This window comes from Dissoconium aciculare, assembly GCF_010015565.1.
Source record: "Dissoconium aciculare CBS 342.82 unplaced genomic scaffold K489scaffold_2, whole genome shotgun sequence".
Taxonomy (NCBI): domain Eukaryota; kingdom Fungi; phylum Ascomycota; class Dothideomycetes; order Mycosphaerellales; family Dissoconiaceae; genus Dissoconium; species Dissoconium aciculare.
Window position 1 is genome coordinate 1,333,002 of NW_022984952.1, and position 18,774 is coordinate 1,351,775.

The window sequence follows — 18,774 nt, forward strand, 5'->3', positions numbered from 1 at the left end:
AGCTCCTATTGTCGCGAATGTTACGGAACATCGAAAAATTGAAAAATGAGAGAAAGTGATAGGTGCATGCTTATCACTATTATGGAACGGCACCTCCGTCCGGCATGTAAAATGCTGAGTAGAGCGGTGGAGTGTTACACGATTGGAAACTCACTGGAACCGCCTGCATTGTGACATCGATTCGACATCCCGGCTCATGTACGTAGTACATATGCACTGAACAATGCATATGATACATCAGCTCGGAAACTACCCTTGATTCGGTAGATTTGCATCGTGTTCGCCACGGATGATAGGTTGTTGGCCATGCGAGGGATGGAATTCGATGTCAAAACGCGCCCTTGCTATGGATAGCTCCCTAGGTCCAGTGCGACATGTGAGGCGCCTGTTCCTTATCCGCGTGCTCTGTCGGATTCCATGGGGTGTTCCAACGTTGCCTCTGACATTTCATACGCCCAAAAACAGCCCTGGATGACAGGAAGGCGGCCGTGGCGGCGTGCCGAGCTTCACACAAACAGGTGAGAGCTGCCCAAGTGCTGTAGCCAAGGGGCGCGTGGGGGAGAGAAATGGGAATCGGGAATGGCGTCACTGGTCGCCCCAGACAACGCGGATCAAATCAAATCAAAGTCGTTTCTCCGGGGCTCGGGCTGTCTGTCTGGGGACTGTGCAGGTGTGCAGAGAGGGCCCTTGTGTTGTTTTGGGCGCACCCTGAAATCCATTGGAAAGCTGGAGAAAGAGAAGAGATCTCGGCTCACACACACATGCAGCTGTAGGCGAGCAGCACCAAGATCGTCACATCACCGCGCGCTATTGAATTGTACCCCTCTGGCTGCTGTCGGCCTCGTAAACTCTATATTTTATTTTCTAGCTATCTTGCGACGTATGTATATCTCTTCTGCTCTCCCGTTGACTTGACTACATCCAACATTGTTATATCATCATCTTTATCACATTGCGACTCACTCGCCACGGTATGTCGTCTGAGGAGAGACTCAGCTAAGACAGACTGACTCTGGTTGGCTGACCACCGCAAAGCTCCTTGCTCAATCCAAACACTGCTGCTTCCCAGCCGACCCGATCACCTCCATCTATTCCTACTCGCACGACGCGATCTTCTGCACCCATCGCAACACCGCAGTCCTCACAATGCGCGCCTCTACCTTCGTCCTGGCATTGCCAGCTGTGGCTGCTGCACAGCAATTTGCCATTCTTGACCAAGTCAAGGGATTCTTCAACAAAGCCACCGAGTCGCTCTCTTCAGCTGTCGCCTCGGCTACCCAGGCCATTAACATTCCCAACCCTGCCACAGCTGCTGCCGCCAAGGTCGCTGGATTGAGTGTGCGCAAGCTCACGCTTGAGAACCACCAGGAGCTTCTCCGACCAGGTGCTGCGACGTCCAGCCCGGGATTGGAGGCCTGGTTCATCTACGTACGTGGATACAAGTGACACACTGGAAACACACACGAGTGTGCTAACGTTGGCTCAGATCACTGGAGGTAACAAGACCTGCTACGGACTCTGCGAAAATGCCGAAATCGCATGGAACACCTCTGTTCCGCTCATCAGCGCCTCGCCGAATGCGCCTTACCTGGCGCTCCTCAACTGCGAGACCGATCCCGTTCTTGTGAGTTTGCGATTTCCAGCCGATGTGAAATGCCGCTAATTCTTTCCAGTGCTACTCTTGGGATGTCATGCCTCCGCGCTTGTTGCACGTGCAAGTCCCTCAGCCTCTCGCCGATCAGTCTCGTGCCGGCACCATCATCCGCTCGATTCCCGTCAACCGCACCACCGTTACCGCTCCTCAGATCGCCTCCTACATTCTCGAAGAGAAGTATCTTCAGGTAGCGCCATACGCGGGCATTTTCCACCCCTTCGATGGCCCACTCGCCAAGGCCAACCTGGTGAGTAGCTCTGGTAATGCGCAACATGGAAGATATGTTTCTGACGGCACAAATAGGTCGTTCCATTCGGATACGTCAAGTGGGGATTTGCGCAAGTTCCTTCGTGGTTGTTCATGGTTGTGGTGTCCTTTGCCAGCCGAAACTTCATGTAAGTCGAACAACTACAGCCGCATCCGATTGACCAAGACTTTTTGCTAATGATACCCACAATAGGAGCCGAAGACTGCCGCAAGGAGGTGCTCCTGCTGCTCCTGCTGGTGCTGCAGGTGCCCGCCCTGCTGCACAGCGATAAATATTTGAATTCAGCAGCAAATGACCACGATGACCATGGTCCGCGAATGGATCTAGAAAAGCAATAAACTAATTCCCACGAACTCGCTGTCAAATCCGACATCCATTATCTGCATGCGTGAAATTTATTACTGTGAAAAGTCGCCGAGATTTGATCGATCGTTGTGCTCTCCGCGGCACCGAATTGCGGCTTTGTTGCAGGGCCATCTGAGCCTGCTCAACGTATGAGCTGGTCTCGTGCATGATAATCACACCACTATTGCTTTGCAACCAATCTCACAACTCGGTAGAGCTGTCATCGGGCATCGCATCACACAGGGAGGTCTCAGCGACCATTCAGAAGGTAATCAAGCTCAGAAGATCGATCTTTTCCTTTTGCCGTCTAATTGAAAGATTAAGCGCAACACCCACATCGAAAAAATGATGTTTTTTTCTTTGAAAAAGAGAAACACGGTCAGAAAATTGCCTTCAACGTAATCTCCTTCCCGCAATGCATAATGAAACACATGTATAGAAGTACAGGTGTGAAAAGGGCCCCAGGATATGGTATCCTAGAAACTGCACGCCGACCACATCTTTCCGTTTTGGGGAGACCAAAGAGATGGAGATCCGGATCCAAGTACCTCCCCCTCGTAAATTGATCGATCCCGCGATGAGTGTCGAATCCATGCACCAGCCGTACTCTCCACCGAGCGCCGTCATTGCCCCTTACGAGGCGTGAAACAAGCCGTATGAGAACGTGGGGAGGAAGAGAGGAATAAAGAGTGCTCAAGCGAGGGTCATTATCGCTTGTCCCCTGTTCGTTGGCCCGTCGCACCCATTTTAAAGAACACTGAGAAAGAAGAAAAAAGAAGAGAAAGGGCGACCCGAAGAGATGCTGTTTGCCCGCCGCCGCTATGCTTGATGTCAAGGACGCACGCCCGTATCATCATGACGACAGCCATGATTTAGTCCTGCTAAATAATGTTCGAAGTGGATGTGATGGGGCGGCGTCGTTCTCGTCGTCTAACGATCGCTTTTTCTTCGGTGAGCCGGCGGGTGGTTTGGCCGCTTTGCAGCCATGCATGAAGGAATTTTTGGGTTGTTTGTATTTTGTTTGAGACCTGCGGAAGAGTATCTACGTTAGCTTTGTTCAAATCTCGACGCAGGAGGGAGATTACTGACCATAATGTCAAGTTTGGGTTGGTGTAGGCTTGCATGTGCTCGTCGATGTACTTCGTGGTTGGGTATCCAATCGGATCACATGTCAATTCACCGTGCTCGTCCTGGTAAATGCGGATGTAGTCGATGCGCATCACCGCGGGCATGAGAGGCGCCAGACCGGTCAAGTTGAGCAGTGCAAAGCCGTCACTGATGCCGAAGTTGGCAATAATGGACATCGGCTCCTCAGGAATTACACGCTGGCCGATGTTTCCGTTGGGTCCGACTGCTTCGCCGCGCACCTTCCATGTCTTCGTATCGCCCACGTTCCAGACAACGTAGCCGTCAGGTCCGGGACGGTAGTCGAAGCCATATTTCTGGTACGCTTTGCCGTCATACCATTGGTTGTTGAGGTTGGTGACAGTGGACAACGCCTGTTGGAAGACACCACCCTGATAACCGTTCATGGCGCTGACTTGTGGATTATAGACCTCGATCCAGTCCGTGTTTGGCCGCCACAGAACATCGAAAGGTGCCACCTGGTAAGATTGCGAGGCAGAGCCAATAGCGTCGGTCTTGTGGAGTGCATCAAGGTATTCGACCGATGCTTCAATGGCATCGATTTCTGGCGCCGATCGACTATAGCCAGGGTTCGGATGGTCTTCGCCAATGCAGGAGCAGGCCGGGAGGCGCATACCGGGAAGATTGCTCACTCCGCCGGGATCAGACTGGTTCGGAGTGATGCCAACATCACATTCGTTATGGTAGCTGTACGGCCACATGCCATCAGTTGATGCGGCGTATCCCGGACGGCCCAAATTGCCCATGGCCCAGAAACCTGGCCAGAATCCAATGGTGTCGCCACGCCCGGGTAAAGAGATTGAGGCCTCGAGGTAGCCGCCCTTGAAGCAAAGTTTGTTCCATGATTGCAGCATACCCGAGCGATAGTTGAGGTTGTGGTTCTGAAATGCATCGAAACGCAAGTTAAGAGTTCCGTTCGCGGTTGTCGCAGCGTCCGGGTCATACCACTCTAGATCGCGAGTTACGCCGTACCAGATGTCCATAGCCTGCCAGTAAGGATCGTCTTCGTCGTAAAACGTCCTACCTGGCGTGTTGAACTCGTCGCTAAACACGAGAAACTGCTTGTTGCCATCCGCTCCCCACCTCTCCTTCACGTTGTCCGGAGTGTCGGGATCGATCAGTCCATGTCGGATGTTGTTCAAAAGGCTGACCTTATCGGAAATACACATCGGATCCTTCTTGCAACTGTTGCCTCCCGGATTTATGGCTTCTTGCACAAACGTTCTGTATTTCGACGAGTTAGTAATTGCGCCTATGAAGGCAGCTGTTCACAAGCGACTTACAAAATTGGGTATCCGATGAACAATATTAGAATGCCAAGGGTGATGAATAGCAAGCCGCCTACGTTGACCAAACCGCGTCGACTGAATAGCTCCTGACAATTCATTTTTCCGTCGCGGTCGCTCGGATCGGGATTGTGCAGCCAGTCGTCTTTCTCCACATCTTCTGGGAACAGTAATAGGCCCGCAGAAGGCATGATGTTGTATTTTTCGCTCACAGTTTGAGTGTTCACGCCATCTTCATCACTGCCAGCGCGCGAGGGCGCACGAGAGTCATCGAACGGCGATGCGAATGGCCCTCCATACCGGCTGTCTCGACTTCCTGCACTTTCTGACGACCACGACGTCCGCCGGCTGTTGTATCCGCTCTCGCCGGTAGTTGATCTCATCGGGCTCTCCTCATCGCGAAACCGGCGTGGCTTACTCTTTCTAGGAGGCAGAAGGAGCTCGACAGATTCCGCTGGCGCTTGTGAAGAATAAGGCGAATTGGCACCGGGCCGTGAGTTTTGTGTCAAAGAACGGGTTGACGATGGTCGAGAGGACTGCGGATATTGTTGAGCAAAGGGCTGACTATGCTGCGACATTTGAAGGAGGTCATCGCTGCCAGAATTCAATCGAATGTGCGGTGGAGCATGCCTTGGTGGCGGTGAAGCGGAGTCGTGGGCCATGGTGAGGTTCGAAGCTGATTATTTCTTTGAATGGCGAGAAACCGGCCAGAGAGAGTGAAAGGAGGGATGCAAGATATGGCAAACAAAATTTGGCCTTGTATTGGCGCGAGTACGCGAGATGGACGCAGGTCAGCAATCAATGCATGAGTGGACCAGCCGGTCTCACGCAGCTACTGCCGTCTTTGTCTGCTGCTATCCCGATACGTTGATTGAGTGATTTGCGGTGGCACCGTAAAAAGGCCTGCTGCTGGCTCTGGGCGAAACAGTGGCGAAGAGAAGACAAGCGAAGAGAGTGGAGGCGACAGGCCGACGAAGGACGCAAAATCTCTGCGAAAGGTGACGTGCCGCGTGGGAGCGAGAGGCCAGACAGTCTGTCGAGCAAGTGAGTGACGGAAGACAGTTGGTGCAGGCAGAAGGTCGAAATTGAATTTGAAAAGTGTAGCAGATGATGAGCAAGCGGTCGTGCTCGCAGGTGGAAGACAGCGTGGCTCAACGGTCGCGCTGCAATTGAGGTGCAGCTATTAAAAAGGGTGGGACGGCGCGATGCGATGCTGACCAAACACGAGAGTGGAAAAATGAAAACTGTACGAGAGAGCGTGTGCCTTTGAGAGAGGACAATGATGGGAGAGGCTGTGCGTGCACGAAACCGGCAAAGAGATGTAAACTGCGACTGTCTACACGAGAAAGGTAGCAGGGTGAGCAAAATGCGGCGTTGGCGATGGGCTGAATTCGCGGTCGCCAGTAAAGCAGTAGTATAGTAGAACAGTGTGATGAATACGAACAAACGCTCATTATTACTCGAGGCGCGGTCCTGGTGTCCACCCTCGCGTTTCCCGTGCATATTCTGGTAGGGTACATTGCCCACACGAGACCTCCTTACGCCGCCCCAGCGGAACGCTTCTCCAGCACAAGTTGCAGCATGACGATGTGCCATCTACCTGTAGTATGAACCATTCTGAGATCGATTGGATGGATGGCACGATCCTGGCCGCACACTGTCAATCCAGCCTCGCTCATCAATTCCCCCCTCTCCGCCGTTTGGAAAACCACCATGTTAATATAATTATGGTACTGGAGTGGACTCCAGCTTGAGGAGAAATACAGAGACAAGGCTAGGCAGGATGCGATCGGCCCAGGGGTAAAGCGCCTGCGCCGGGTGATCGTCACGGGGCGGTGATTGGTGCATTTCGCAAACTGGTTTGTGTGTGTGCGACCGACGCGCGCCCAGCTTCGCACTGGTCCAGCGATTTCCTACCAATCCGTGCCCATACAAGGCTATTTGAATCGGAATTGGATTGTGAGGATAGGTCACCAACATGCTAATGGGGCCTTTGCCATCGTCATCGGCAGATTCGCCTGCGAATCGTGTGCTTCTCGGATGTTCGGACCTGCCAGCATACGCTATTTCGCCGGCACGACCGGCACAGCCCGGTTCATTGATTACACCGTCCAACGCTCAAACACGCGTCCTGTACTGTGTGGAGAGAACTTCCAGCTCTACCTTTTGCCGTCATGTCCACAGTGCCGCCAGCCATCAACAGGATGATCTTCGTCGCTGAGCGAGCTTTGAGTCTACGATGCAACAGTCATCGAGGCAGCCTATGTCTTGTAGTCAGACACTTGCTAATAATCGAGGAAGGTATTGAAAGTGGACGAGTACTTCTGGCCAGCAGGGTGCATCATAAAATAGAATATGCAGTTCAGACTGCAACCACCATGATCATCCCAACACTAATAATGCTGATGACAATGCCACGCACTTGGGTCGCATGCTCGGAGTCGTTGTCCATCATCTTCGCGTACGTATGGTATCGCCTCCACGTCTGCACACGTCTACCGTTACGACGGCGGGGACCGATGTATCTGTCTTACCAGATAAATCACGTTCGTTGACACGGTACATCAACCGGCGTAAATTCACAATTCTCCGCCCTGCTGGCTCGTGTTAATTGCTTGTCCACGTAGTCTGTTAGTTGTCCCATCTGTATGGCGTAAAGATGACCATTGCGGCATTCGATGGTGTCTGCGCCAACGCCGATGAGAGAGGAGGCCGTTTCGTCACCGCCCGGCATCGACTGACCTATGGAACTCGTGATGATGATAATAATAAGACTATTGGATACTCCAGCTCAATGATTTTGAGGTCTATCAGGCACTTTTGCAAGCATGCAGGTGCCCTAAAAGTGATGGGAGGCTCGATACGTTCGGTCGGCCTCCGAATGGACGCAAGACGGCATCTATTCAGATGCAGCTCATGTCCAGAACGAACGCCCGGGCGTGGAATCTACCTGAGTACTAAACTCACGGCATGGCACTTCCTGGACACAGAACGTAGTGATTTGCCCAAGAGACGCCGTCGTGAAAGCAAGTCGGCTTTCGTTCCGCTGTTTCTATTAAGAACCTTGCAAGGATATTGCTGGTCACGTCGAGTGACAGCTGGAGCATACATGCACACGTGAAGCATGTCCCAGCCTTGATCAGCTAATTACCCGCCTTGCGTTTGCGCTATAGAAACATGCGAGCACTAGGCATTTGTGCCATAGCGTAGATGTGCATTGGCCGATGCTATCTTTGAGGAGCCAGTCTTGCATAATTTATTGCTGGGCGCTATAGACGCGGCTTGCAACAGACAGTATCCCTTTGTCTGACCATTTGCCCTACCATAACGTGCCTGGGAATTCTGCGTGCGCTATACCCTTTTGGTGCTTCTAAGGTGAACCACCCGCAGATGCGCACAAATTTTGCCCCCTCATCATCGATCATGTAGTTGATGTGCAAGCTGGAGGTCATCAGTGCTATTTGCGAGACTCTCAAGTTGTTTCCAATTTGATGCATTAATAAGCCTCTGAAGAACTACCTAGATACTACGACGACTTTGCAGTTTTAAGGTCGTACAAGATCTAATCTGCGATATTACAAACAATTGACAGATAGGATGGAGGCAGATCGTGCTGTCGCAAACCTGGCGCCGGAATTGGAATCCGTCAACCTCAACGGCGAAGCGGAAACGGCCCCGAAGACACCGAAGAGGCGTTTCATTGGCAGAAGAGCCGCAGATGCCAAAGCTGCCGCTCTGTCTGACGTGACCACCGAGCCGAACGCAACAAACGCAGCGTCCCTGTCAATTGAGGATAGTGGTGCAATACAAGGTGCGTTGTGACCTCGCCGCCTGGCCATTTAAACACAAGTCGAAGCACTGGCTGAACACATTGATCGATTTAGTTGCACCTCGTAGACGACCCGCGCGCCTTCTGAACAACGTGCCTGATGAGATTCTTCACAATCAGGACATCAACGATGCCATCGCGCTGCTGCCACGCAATTACAACTTTGAGATACATAAGACTATCCACCGCATCAGAACTGCAAATGCGACCAAAATTGCACTTCAAATGCCGGAGGGCCTCCTGCTGTTTGCAACGACCATCTCAGATATTCTGACTCAATTTTGCCCTGGTATCAGCACTTTGATCATGGGTGATGTAACGTACGGAGCTTGCTGTGTTGACGACTACACAGCTCGCGCCCTGGGCTGCGATTTGCTGATCCACTACGCACATTCGTGCTTGATCCCCGTCAATGTCACCAAGATCCAAACGCTGTATGTATTTGTCGACATTCAAATTGATGTTCCGCATCTGCTAGCCACTATTGAGCGTAACTTCCCTCGAGGACGCACACTGGCTCTGGTCGGGACTATCCAATTCAACGCAACACTGCACGGAACCGCGACGCAGCTGCGCACCGCCGGGTACAATGTCATTGTCCCACAAATCACGCCGCTGAGCAAGGGCGAGATTCTTGGCTGCACTTCACCTCGAATGTCAAGGGATCAGCACATTGATGGTTTGCTCTATCTTGGTGATGGCCGCTTTCATCTGGAGAGCGCCATGATCCACAATCCGACCCTTCCAGCATATCGCTACGATCCATATTCCCGCAGACTGACTCACGAGACATACGATCATGCTCGATTGCTTTCTGATCGCTCTGCTGCACTCGTGCAGGCCCGGTCTGCACGCAAGTGGGGCTTGGTTCTCGGGAGTCTCGGACGTCAAGGTAATCCTCATACGTTGCAACTGATTGCGAACCATCTCAAGGCGCGCGGAACGCCTTATGTGCACCTGCTGTTGAGTGAAGTATTCCCTGGCAAACTCGCGCGCATGCCCGACGTCGAATGCTGGGTTCAAGTCGCATGTCCGCGCTTGAGTATCGACTGGGGCAGTGCATTCGCTCGGCCGCTTTTGTCGCCATACGAAGCACTCGTGGTGTTAGGCGGGCGAGAAGGGCGCTGGGAGCAGGGAGGGGTGGGGAAAGTTCAGCCGACCCTGGCGTCGACGAAGGATGAAGAGATATTCTATCCAATGGACTTCTACGCCAAAGAGGGACTTGCACGGTTGAAAGCAGAAGATGCTGTCATTCCTAGTGAATCATGACAGCAGCAGCGTAAGGGGCACTGGTGTGACGCCTGAGGCGCGTTCTGGGTTGCGGGAGACAGAAGCCGTGTCATCGATAGATTTCAGTTGTTGCACGTACGCAACTTACCGTAGCTTCGCGCAATGTGATTTTGACTTCGTGTCCGAAACGCTTCTCGCTGACAATGCGATCGTAGCAGACAGTACGTATCTATGGATACCTGGGTGCTGTCGAAGTGTGGGCAAGTTGAAGTCTCAATGTTAGATGCTCTTGTGCTGTAGACAATGAGTGACCGAACTTTGAAGGGACGCGCTAGCCGTCAGTGATAGCCGTTTCGGGACACGCTTTGTCCCGTACCCCGATTGGACAATTACATCACGAGGGTCATCAGCTATGACTTCGCGTTAAGTCTATCAGCTAATGAGACTGTCGGCGCGCTTGTATGTGTTCGATGCCGCCGTCTAGCGACACTGCTGCTCAAGCGACATGAATTGTTGACAGGATGCCTCACTCTCGCTCATCGCCTCCAAGATCGGACAGTCTCGCAAATGTAGCCTTCTCATCCAATCTCCGACACCCTGATTCACAATGCCGGCTGCCACTGCTGAACCGTCCAACATCCGCGCATTTGTGCACTGGAATAGACCAACGATATATGCTGGAGAAGAGATTGAATGTATCATCACCTTCAAGAATATTGCCCGGTCATTGAACCACGCTGGACGTGCAAGAGACAGGGTGAAGGCAACGGAGAATGGCAGCTTAAGAGATAGTCGAAGGGCATCCTACGCACAATCGATCGCAGTACCGAGCAGAAAGGGGTCCGTATCGACGAACATCTCTTCTGTTGTGCGTACCCCATCGCAAACGCAATTGGGTAAAGGGCACCGGCCGACTCTATCGCTAAATGTCGTGAGCGCATCATCACGGTCATTGCCACAGGCCGCGAATGCGATATCCTCACCAGCGGTGGGCACCAAAGCAGCGAAGAGCCATGGTAGAACGCTATCAATCATATCCATAGGTGGTGAGAGCCCTGCCGAGATCCGTTCACCACCGAGCGCAGGCTATGGAAGAAGGTCTGGGGGACATGTGCGCAGCGCCAGTCTTCAGCATGTGCCGAGGGCGGGCCTTCCGCCAAGTAGTCCCGCCATAGCCTTCTCGTCTCCACGACAGCCTTCACCGTTGTATGAGACCATCAGTCCCACCTCTACACCCGAACCCTCGGCTCACCAATTGCCGATTCGGCCGGCTCGACGGAAAGCTGGCATTGTATCTGCAGGCAACACGCCGCAAATTGCACGCAGACCGAGTCTAAAGCAGAAGGGAAGCGCAGAATCATCTGGCAGCGCGTTCAAGTTCCCAGCCGAGCCCTCGAACGCCGACTCGCTCAATCCTTCCGAGATCGAGATGCCTAAACCGGCTCGAACGCCAAACAATATGCACTCCAGCCAGACGCGGCATTTTCAACCTCGACCAACTTCGGAAAGCTGGAGTCACCCGGCCAATAATCTCAACCCACTGACCCGTGTCATGTCCGAGTCATCAACTGATGGCACTCCACGTTCCAGTAGTGAGATATATACCATGAGCAACGCAAGCGACGAGACTCTTACGTCGGAGGTTCCTTCTCATCTACATGTTGGAGGTCGACGTGGGCCGAAGGGGTCTTCTTGGGGAGGTGGACAGCATTCCAGACAGGCATCTCGCTCTCCGCAGACCCGGCCAGCAGACCAGGAGACACTCATGATGGCGTATGCTCAGACACGCGGCCACTTCACACTCGACGGCAGCCTGGTGAATGCCGATCCATTCGAAGAAGTCAAACGAAAAGGTGTCCAAGGCGGCGGCGGTGTGATCGGTGTAGAGCGCTCGAAGCGATCTTCCGGGATATTTGGCTCATTCGGCTGGGGAAATCTGGGCGAGTCATTAGGAGGGCTACTGGGCAACGATGAGATGAGTTCCATGGCACAAATGAAAGCGACGGCCGGGACCAAAGAGATTCCGTTACTTTCGACACCACAGAGCCTCCTTTTCGTTGATCTTAAACTTGCTCCCGGTGAGAGTCGAAGTTACAGCTACCGCTTCACTTTACCACATGGCCTGCCTCCAACATATCGTGGTCGAAGCATCAAAGTTTCCTATCATCTGTCCCTTGGCGTTCAGAGACCAGAAGGCCAGGCGACGCGGCACGTTGAAATACCATTTAGGGTCCTTGGGAGCTATGACTCAAGAGGCGAGGCATTATCTCACGATCTAATGCAGCCATATGTCTTGCTACAGGACGCAGCACGCACAATGACGATAAGCCCCGATGTGAATTCCAGCTCGAGTTCATGGCCTCCATTTCCCAGCCGTCTAGAACCGAAGCGGCCGGTGAAGCCTCCGGCACAGGGATTCGAAGACTTTCTACGCTACACTGAAAGGCTACTCGAGATGTCCCATGATCCAAGCAATTCTTCTAGTGCTTTGCTCTCGCCAACATCGCCTTCCGCTCAGAATCTTCCCGTCTCCCGTCAAGGCAGTATCGCAGACCTTGCACCTGCCACAGCACGGGAAGCAATAGATTTCGCCATCATGCGATCCAACATTATCAACGGCCAGCCCAAATCTGTTGCTACGAACAATACTTCTGCCGGCAACAGGCCACTCCCATCAAGCGCCAATCGTTTCAACATCGCGCGAGCCGGTCAGCCCATCTCAGTCCTCACTCTTTTGCGTCCAGCATTCCGCCTTGGCGAGGCCGTTACCGGCATTCTCGATTTCACCACTCCGATTGGCACATCTGCCCTTGCAATCCCGGCCTCAACATACAGTATCCTGATCGAACTCGAGTCTTTCGAAGAGATCGATCCGTCCTTAGCCATTCGGAGTGGGACTTCGATCACCCGCTTGTCGCGAAAAGTACACGCAGCCATGCGAGAGAATGTTCTCTATGCTCGGCGTGTAGCCTTTCACCTAGCCGTTCCGGCTGCGGCATCGCCATCATTTCTCACAACAGGAGTGAGTCTGAGCTGGCGTTTGCGAGTGGAATTCACTACGCAACGAGCGCCTGCTACTGGAGCCACGCATCATCAGCAGCTACCAACGACGTCGGGGTTGGGTCTGGGAATCCAAGGTCACGATAGAGAGAACATGAGTTCGGCGCCACCCAGACATTCGCCAACACACGCAAACGAAACCAGTGCAGCATCTAGAACCATCAAGTCACCGTTGCGCGATGATCAAAGTCTTCTGGAAATCTTGGGAAGCGACGAGCGTGGTACAACATTCCTAGCTAAGGAGCATCTCGTTGCCGATTCCTTTGAGATTGCTGTGCCATTGCGGGTTTACGGTGCCATCGGTATCGATGCTGGAGCAACGGAAACGGAGGCACTGGAAGTCTGAGCAACCTCGACTTCTCGATTTTTGCCCTGCTGGAAGCCTGTAGGATGTTCGGAGAGCTGCGAGGCCACATGGTGGATACAAGCGTGATCATATTATATGTCATACAACTTCCAGCATGAGCTTTGTGCTGATTTCTGACAGTAATTGATGTGGAAATCTGAACAATCTTCAATGTACCATTAAGCAGCATACTTGCGAGTTCGACGATGTTTTTTATTGGCGGCCCTTTCGGTCTGAAGACATAATGACATCAATCACATCGGAACTGATCATTGCTGACGAGGTCCCGCTTCATCGAGCCCTTCCAAACCTTGCATGGGATCTCCGGTCTTGCCATCTGCGCCATTCTCCTCCAGTTTGTCGTCATCATTGGCATTATATTTGGACGCATACCCTTCCTGTCGACACTCTTGATTAGTCACCGACGAATGTGCATGAATCACTCAGGATACATACCTGTTCCCAGACCGCCGTCCTACTGCCTAGCCCTTCGTTAGCATCCTTCTGCGATTTGGCCTGGTTCACTTTGATGACACGGCCATAGAGCTCAGCCTGATCCATGTTGGCAATGGCCTCACTGGCATCCTCGGCCAGCGAAAATTCAACATAGCCAAATCCTCGGTGTGCCTCTTTCGAAGATTTCCTGATTAAATGTAGACTGTTAGATAGACAACAGGCGAGCAAAATCATAGTGGCAATCATACAGTTCTGGCTTTGGCAAGGATACGGTCACAATCTCGCCGAAGGGTAGGAATGCGTCATGCAAAGTCTGTTCAGTCACTTGCCCATCGAGACCACCCACGAAGACCGTAGTCCTCGACCGCGTAGCATCAGACATTCCTATTCGACTCGAATGGCATTCGACTGCGCAAATGTATCGCAACTATTATAACGGTCACGTGCATTGCTTTGATAGCTGATTTGCGCCAAGTCTTCCTCTACCTGCACAACGTCACGGGCGCCAGCTGAATACAGTAGGGTCCAATGTGGGCGCGCATAGCTTGCCCACCACCCACAGGCGCCCGCCCTAATCGATGCTGTTGGAAGGGACACCTATGTAGTATTCAATAATCCACCACCACTGCGAAATCCTGATCTGGCGACAACAATTAAACTCCGAAATCGCCCCTCACTACCTTGGTCGATTTTGTTTTCATGTGCGAATTTTGAGGTTCTGCTGTTTTACAAGTTCCTTCACAGCAGACAAGATGGTCCGGCTACGAGAGATCTCGCGCACCGCCGTTTTTGCCTGGTGGTCTGGAGCTGGTGCCCCACTAATCGTTACTGGAACCCGCGCAGGCGCAGTCGATGACGATCAGTCTGGCGACATCAAACTTGAATTCTGGGACTTGGGACTGGACAAGATCGAACAGAATCCAGAGCTCGAACCCGCCGGCAGCATCACCACTGAATCTGCCTTCAACGACATCGCATGGAGTGAGGCCGACGATGAACATCCGCTTGGAGTAATAGCTGGTGCATTGGAAGATGGATCGATCATACTATGGGACGCGCAGAAGCTGAGGCGTGGGGATGCGGATGCGCTCATCTCGAAGACCACTAAGCACAGTGGCAGCGCCAAAGCCCTGCAATGGAATCCTCACAGGCACAACCTCTTGGCATCGGTTGGTGTCAAGGGAGAGATTTTCATCTACGACCTCAACAATATGGCAAATCCCTTCCGACTTGGCGGAACTGCGGCAAGGGCTGATGACATCGAGTGTCTAGACTGGAATAAGCAAGAAAAGACGGCACATATCCTTGCCACTGGCAGCAGCGGTGGATTCGTCACAGTCTGGGACGTCAAACAGAAGCGTGATATTTTGACGCTCAATAATCTTGGACGAAAATCAGTTAGCGCCGTGGCATGGGATCCAGAAGAGAGCACTAAACTCGCGACTGCATCGGGAAATGATTTATCACCATCGGTGTTGCTATGGAATTTGCGCCAGAGCAGTGCTCCTGAGCGGGAGTTAAAGGGTCACGAAGTCGGTGTACTCGGATTGTCATGGTGCCAGCAGGACCCGGATTTGTTGCTATCTGCCGGAAAAGATCATCGCACAATCTGCTGGAATCCCAAGACCGGGGAAAAGTATGGCGAGTTTGCCGCAGGATATTGGGCTTTCCAGACAAAATGGAATCCGCACAATTCAAGTCTCATTGCGAGCGCCTCCCTGGACGGAAAGATCATCATCTTGTCCATCCAAAATGTTACCTCTCAAAAGGAGGAGCAGGCGAATTCATCACAGGCAGCAAGTAGCTTGGACTTCTTCGAACAGGTCCAGACCCAACCACAGAGCATATCTTTCAATGTCCCGAAAGCACCCAAATGGCTCGCCCGACCAGCGAGCGTGGCCTTTGGGTTTGGAGGCAGGCTTGTAAAGGTCAGCTCGGACGCAAGTCGCAAGAGCACGATTACAATTGGTACCTTTGCAGCCGATGAGACCATCGGTGAAGCGACCACCAAATTCGAGGAACAACTGAAGAGCGGCGATATTGCTGGAATTTGTGCCGCAAAGATTAGCGATGCTTCAACAGATGAGGAAAAGGCAGACTGGCAGGTCATTGAAACCCTAAATGCAGGCAAATCACGGAAGCTACTGAGGCGTCACCTTGGCTACGAAGATTCTGTTGAGCAAGAAGCGGTTGGTGCAAGCGGTGCTGCCAGCGATGACAAGCTCAAGCCGGAAGAGGCCGCTGAGGATGACTTCTTTGGCAGCGGAGGTGACGGCGACAACTTCCTCTCGAACCTGGCGGCTACAAAGGGCGTTAAAACAAACAACCCATTCAAGATCCACTCGGAATCGCAGTCGGTAGCGGACAAGGATATCACACGAGCTCTCATGCTTGGTGAATTCGAATCGGCACTCGATATCTGTCTGAAGGAAGGGCGAATTTCCGACGCGTTCATGATTGCAGTCTGTGGTGGTCAAAAGTGCATCGACAAGGCACAAGCGGCGTATCTGAAGTCGCAAGCTGACGGCCCGCAATACATTCGCTTGCTTGCCAGCATTGTCGGAAAGAACCTTTGGGATGTGGTTCATAATGCGGATCTCGCCGACTGGAAGGAAGTCGTTGCTACCTTGTGCACGTATGCCGACGAGACCGAATTCTCTGACCTTTGTGAGGTTCTTGGTGATCGTCTTGAGGAAGCGTATCAGCAGGGTGATAGCACAAGCACTCTGCGCAAAGATGCTTCATTCTGCTATCTAGCGGGTTCAAAGCTTGAGAAGGTGGTGAACAACTGGGTGCAAGAACTGCAGGAGCAAGAGCAAGCCAGTTTCGCAAAATCAGTGGATCAGAATGGCTTCTCCGTACACGCAAAATGTCTTCAAGATTTCATTGAAAAGGTCACAGTCTTCAGAAAGGTGACCAACTTCCAGGATGGTGAGCTTCAATCAGCAGAAGACTGGAAACTAGCACCCCTGTACAAGCTGTATGAGGAGTATGCCGAGATACTCGTTGCCCATGGCCAAATCAGCACTGCTGAGCAGTACTTGAATCTGCTTCCGCCCAAATTCGGCGGCGCGGAATCCGCCCAGCAGCGAGTAAAGAGTGCTTCAACCAAAGGTGCTGCTCGATCCCAGAAGCCAGCTGCGGCGCTTCCCAACCGCACAGCTCCCGGCGCTCAACCATCAGCACAGCCATTCCAACCTGTGCAGCCTCTGATCAACCAGGCCCGCAATGCCCCATCTCCTTACGCCCCTGCTGGTATCAGCGCGCAGGCTCAACCAGCGGCAAATCCTTATGCACCTGCTGCGAGTCCTTACGCCCCTGTTGGTTACCAACCTACTCAACCTACTGCCCCGTATGGACAGCCTTCGCAGTACGGTGGATACCAGCCGCCCTCACAACAATCCGCAGCTCCTCCTCCGCCTCGCGCAGGTGGTCTACCTCCATCTGCTCCATCGACAACTTCGGCGAAGCCCGCTTCGGACTGGAACGATCTGCCAGAAAACTTCTTGGACAAGCGCGCACCTCCTTCACGCCGCGGTACCCCTGGACCTCAGAGCGCAGGCGCTCCTTACTATCCTGCTGCGAACCCGGCTGCGACTCCACCTGTTGCATCACCATACGGCTTCCAGAAGCCCGTGCCAGTAGCACTGCCACCACCACCCAGGGCTGGCGAAACACCCCCAAGGATCACATCCCCTCCAGTCAGCTCACCTCCGCCTCCACGTACATCGTCATCACTGGGTACCGCATACACTCCTCAGCAGTCACAAAACTTGGGCTCGACTCTTCCTCCGCCGTCGGCTCCTCCGCCACTCCAGCGTGGCGCCTCTCCTTACCAGCCACCACCATCGACATCAACAGCTGCACCCTCTAATAGGTATGCACCGGCACCCGGTTCGCAGCCGACGCCGTTGGCTGGTTCAATGCCAGGCCAGAGGAATGTTGCTCCGAACCCATACCAAGCGCAGCCGTCACCATATGCTCCGCAACAATCGCAACCTCCGGCGCCGTATGGTCAGCCTCAAGCACCGTATGGTCAACCTCCACAACCTCAGGCGCCACCCCCGCGCGCCGGGCCTCCACCGCAAGGGCCGCCTCGAGGTGGTCCTCCTCAAGGTCCACCGCAGGCTGGACCGCCACCGTCCGCCGCGCCCTCGCAGGGACCTCCACCTGTTGCGCGACAAAAGCACCCCCGGGGAGATCGATCACACATTCCTCCGAACGCACAACCTATCGTCGACTTGCTTACCCCAGAGGTGGCCCGAGTTAAAGCGATGGCGCCTCAGAGTTTCAAGGCATCGGTTGAGGACATGGAGAAGCGGATCAACATCCTATTTGACCACCTCAACAACGAAGATCTGTTGCAACCCGACACCGTCCAGCAGATGGTCCAGGTGGCGCAACATGTGCACAACAAGGAATGGGACCAGGCTCAGGCGCTCTTCACAGAGATGTCGACTACGAAGGCAGCTGAAGGGACCAACTGGATGGTACGTCGTCCGATCACTTTATCTTGTGCTTGAACAATGTAACTGACTTGATCTCGCAGGTGGGCATCAAACGATTGCTGTCGATTGGTGGCATGAAGAAGACGTAGATGTTGATGGCATAATCTGCACCTGTCCGCGCCGGGTGCATGAGCGCTGGGGAAGGAAATAGACGTTGCTGACTTTCGATCTTGATGAATCATGACACGCTCATTTGCCTCGAGCTTACGATGCGTGCGTTCATCGAGGCATAAGAAGCCACACTGTGTTGTTTCGCCGCCAACATGATATAATATATGATGCGGTAATTTCATCGAAAATCCACCACGTATTCTGCAGCCACGCGACGAGAGATGTACTATGGATGACCAGACTGCAACGTGATTACGTTCGCACCTTCGAACAAGCCCAATGTCAACCCTAACGATAGCATCAACCCTAGCCATCTACATTCCCAAGGTTCCAAGGGTTTACATGTCGTATCGACAATTCCATTAGTAGTAACATTGCATTTCAATGGAGAAAGGGTGAGAGAAGGCATCAGGACATGGAAAACGCTTCCGCAGCATAATCGCCACACTCTGCTCGAGGCGGTCCGGAGTATCACACCACCGAAGCACCACATGTAGCTGGAAATGGGTTCGTTCTACATCACATTCAGGAAACA

General features: G+C 53.0%; 7 protein-coding genes across 7 annotated transcripts; 5 read left to right on the plus strand and 2 right to left on the minus strand.

Annotated features, from left to right (window-relative positions):
- The first annotated feature begins 831 nt into the window (after positions 1 to 831).
- On the plus strand, positions 832 to 2,566 carry K489DRAFT_376696 (uncharacterized protein). The gene is made up of 6 exons (XM_033603978.1): positions 832 to 971; positions 1,036 to 1,428; positions 1,487 to 1,624; positions 1,674 to 1,901; positions 1,958 to 2,049; positions 2,115 to 2,566. The coding sequence occupies exons 2-6, from the start codon at positions 1,147 to 1,149 to the stop codon at positions 2,191 to 2,193; spliced, it is 819 nt and encodes a 272-aa protein (XP_033463330.1). The 5' UTR covers positions 832 to 971; positions 1,036 to 1,146; the 3' UTR covers positions 2,194 to 2,566.
- A 582-nt stretch (positions 2,567 to 3,148) lies between these two features.
- Positions 3,149 to 5,361, minus strand: K489DRAFT_367527 (glycoside hydrolase family 16 protein; the record flags this gene model as incomplete). The annotated part of the gene is made up of 2 exons (XM_033602867.1): positions 3,149 to 4,637; positions 4,697 to 5,361. The coding sequence occupies 2 exons, from the start codon at positions 5,359 to 5,361 to the stop codon at positions 3,149 to 3,151; spliced, it is 2,154 nt and encodes a 717-aa protein (XP_033463331.1).
- Positions 5,362 to 7,358: 1,997 nt separating this feature from the next.
- On the plus strand, positions 7,359 to 7,820 carry K489DRAFT_367528 (uncharacterized protein; the record flags this gene model as incomplete). Its single annotated transcript, XM_033602868.1, has 1 exon — positions 7,359 to 7,820. The coding sequence occupies one exon, from the start codon at positions 7,359 to 7,361 to the stop codon at positions 7,818 to 7,820; it is 462 nt and encodes a 153-aa protein (XP_033463332.1).
- A 341-nt stretch (positions 7,821 to 8,161) lies between these two features.
- Positions 8,162 to 10,001, plus strand: K489DRAFT_376698 (uncharacterized protein). Its single transcript, XM_033603979.1, has 2 exons — positions 8,162 to 8,510; positions 8,584 to 10,001. Exons 1-2 carry the CDS (start codon positions 8,297 to 8,299, stop codon positions 9,795 to 9,797), a joined length of 1,428 nt encoding a protein of 475 aa, XP_033463333.1. The 5' UTR covers positions 8,162 to 8,296; the 3' UTR covers positions 9,798 to 10,001.
- A 364-nt stretch (positions 10,002 to 10,365) lies between these two features.
- Positions 10,366 to 13,164, plus strand: K489DRAFT_312347 (Rgp1-domain-containing protein; the record flags this gene model as incomplete). The annotated part of the gene is made up of 2 exons (XM_033600852.1): positions 10,366 to 12,869; positions 13,008 to 13,164. The coding sequence occupies 2 exons, from the start codon at positions 10,366 to 10,368 to the stop codon at positions 13,162 to 13,164; spliced, it is 2,661 nt and encodes an 886-aa protein (XP_033463334.1).
- A 269-nt stretch (positions 13,165 to 13,433) lies between these two features.
- Positions 13,434 to 14,002, minus strand: K489DRAFT_313423 (putative peptidyl prolyl cis-trans isomerase cyclophilin; the record flags this gene model as incomplete). The annotated part of the gene is made up of 3 exons (XM_033600934.1): positions 13,434 to 13,562; positions 13,621 to 13,807; positions 13,869 to 14,002. 3 exons carry the CDS (start codon positions 14,000 to 14,002, stop codon positions 13,434 to 13,436), a joined length of 450 nt encoding a protein of 149 aa, XP_033463335.1.
- A 230-nt stretch (positions 14,003 to 14,232) lies between these two features.
- Positions 14,233 to 18,681, plus strand: K489DRAFT_376701 (uncharacterized protein). The gene is made up of 2 exons (XM_033603980.1): positions 14,233 to 18,110; positions 18,170 to 18,681. Exons 1-2 carry the CDS (start codon positions 14,373 to 14,375, stop codon positions 18,215 to 18,217), a joined length of 3,786 nt encoding a protein of 1,261 aa, XP_033463336.1. The 5' UTR covers positions 14,233 to 14,372; the 3' UTR covers positions 18,218 to 18,681.
- Positions 18,682 to 18,774: the final 93 nt, after the last annotated feature.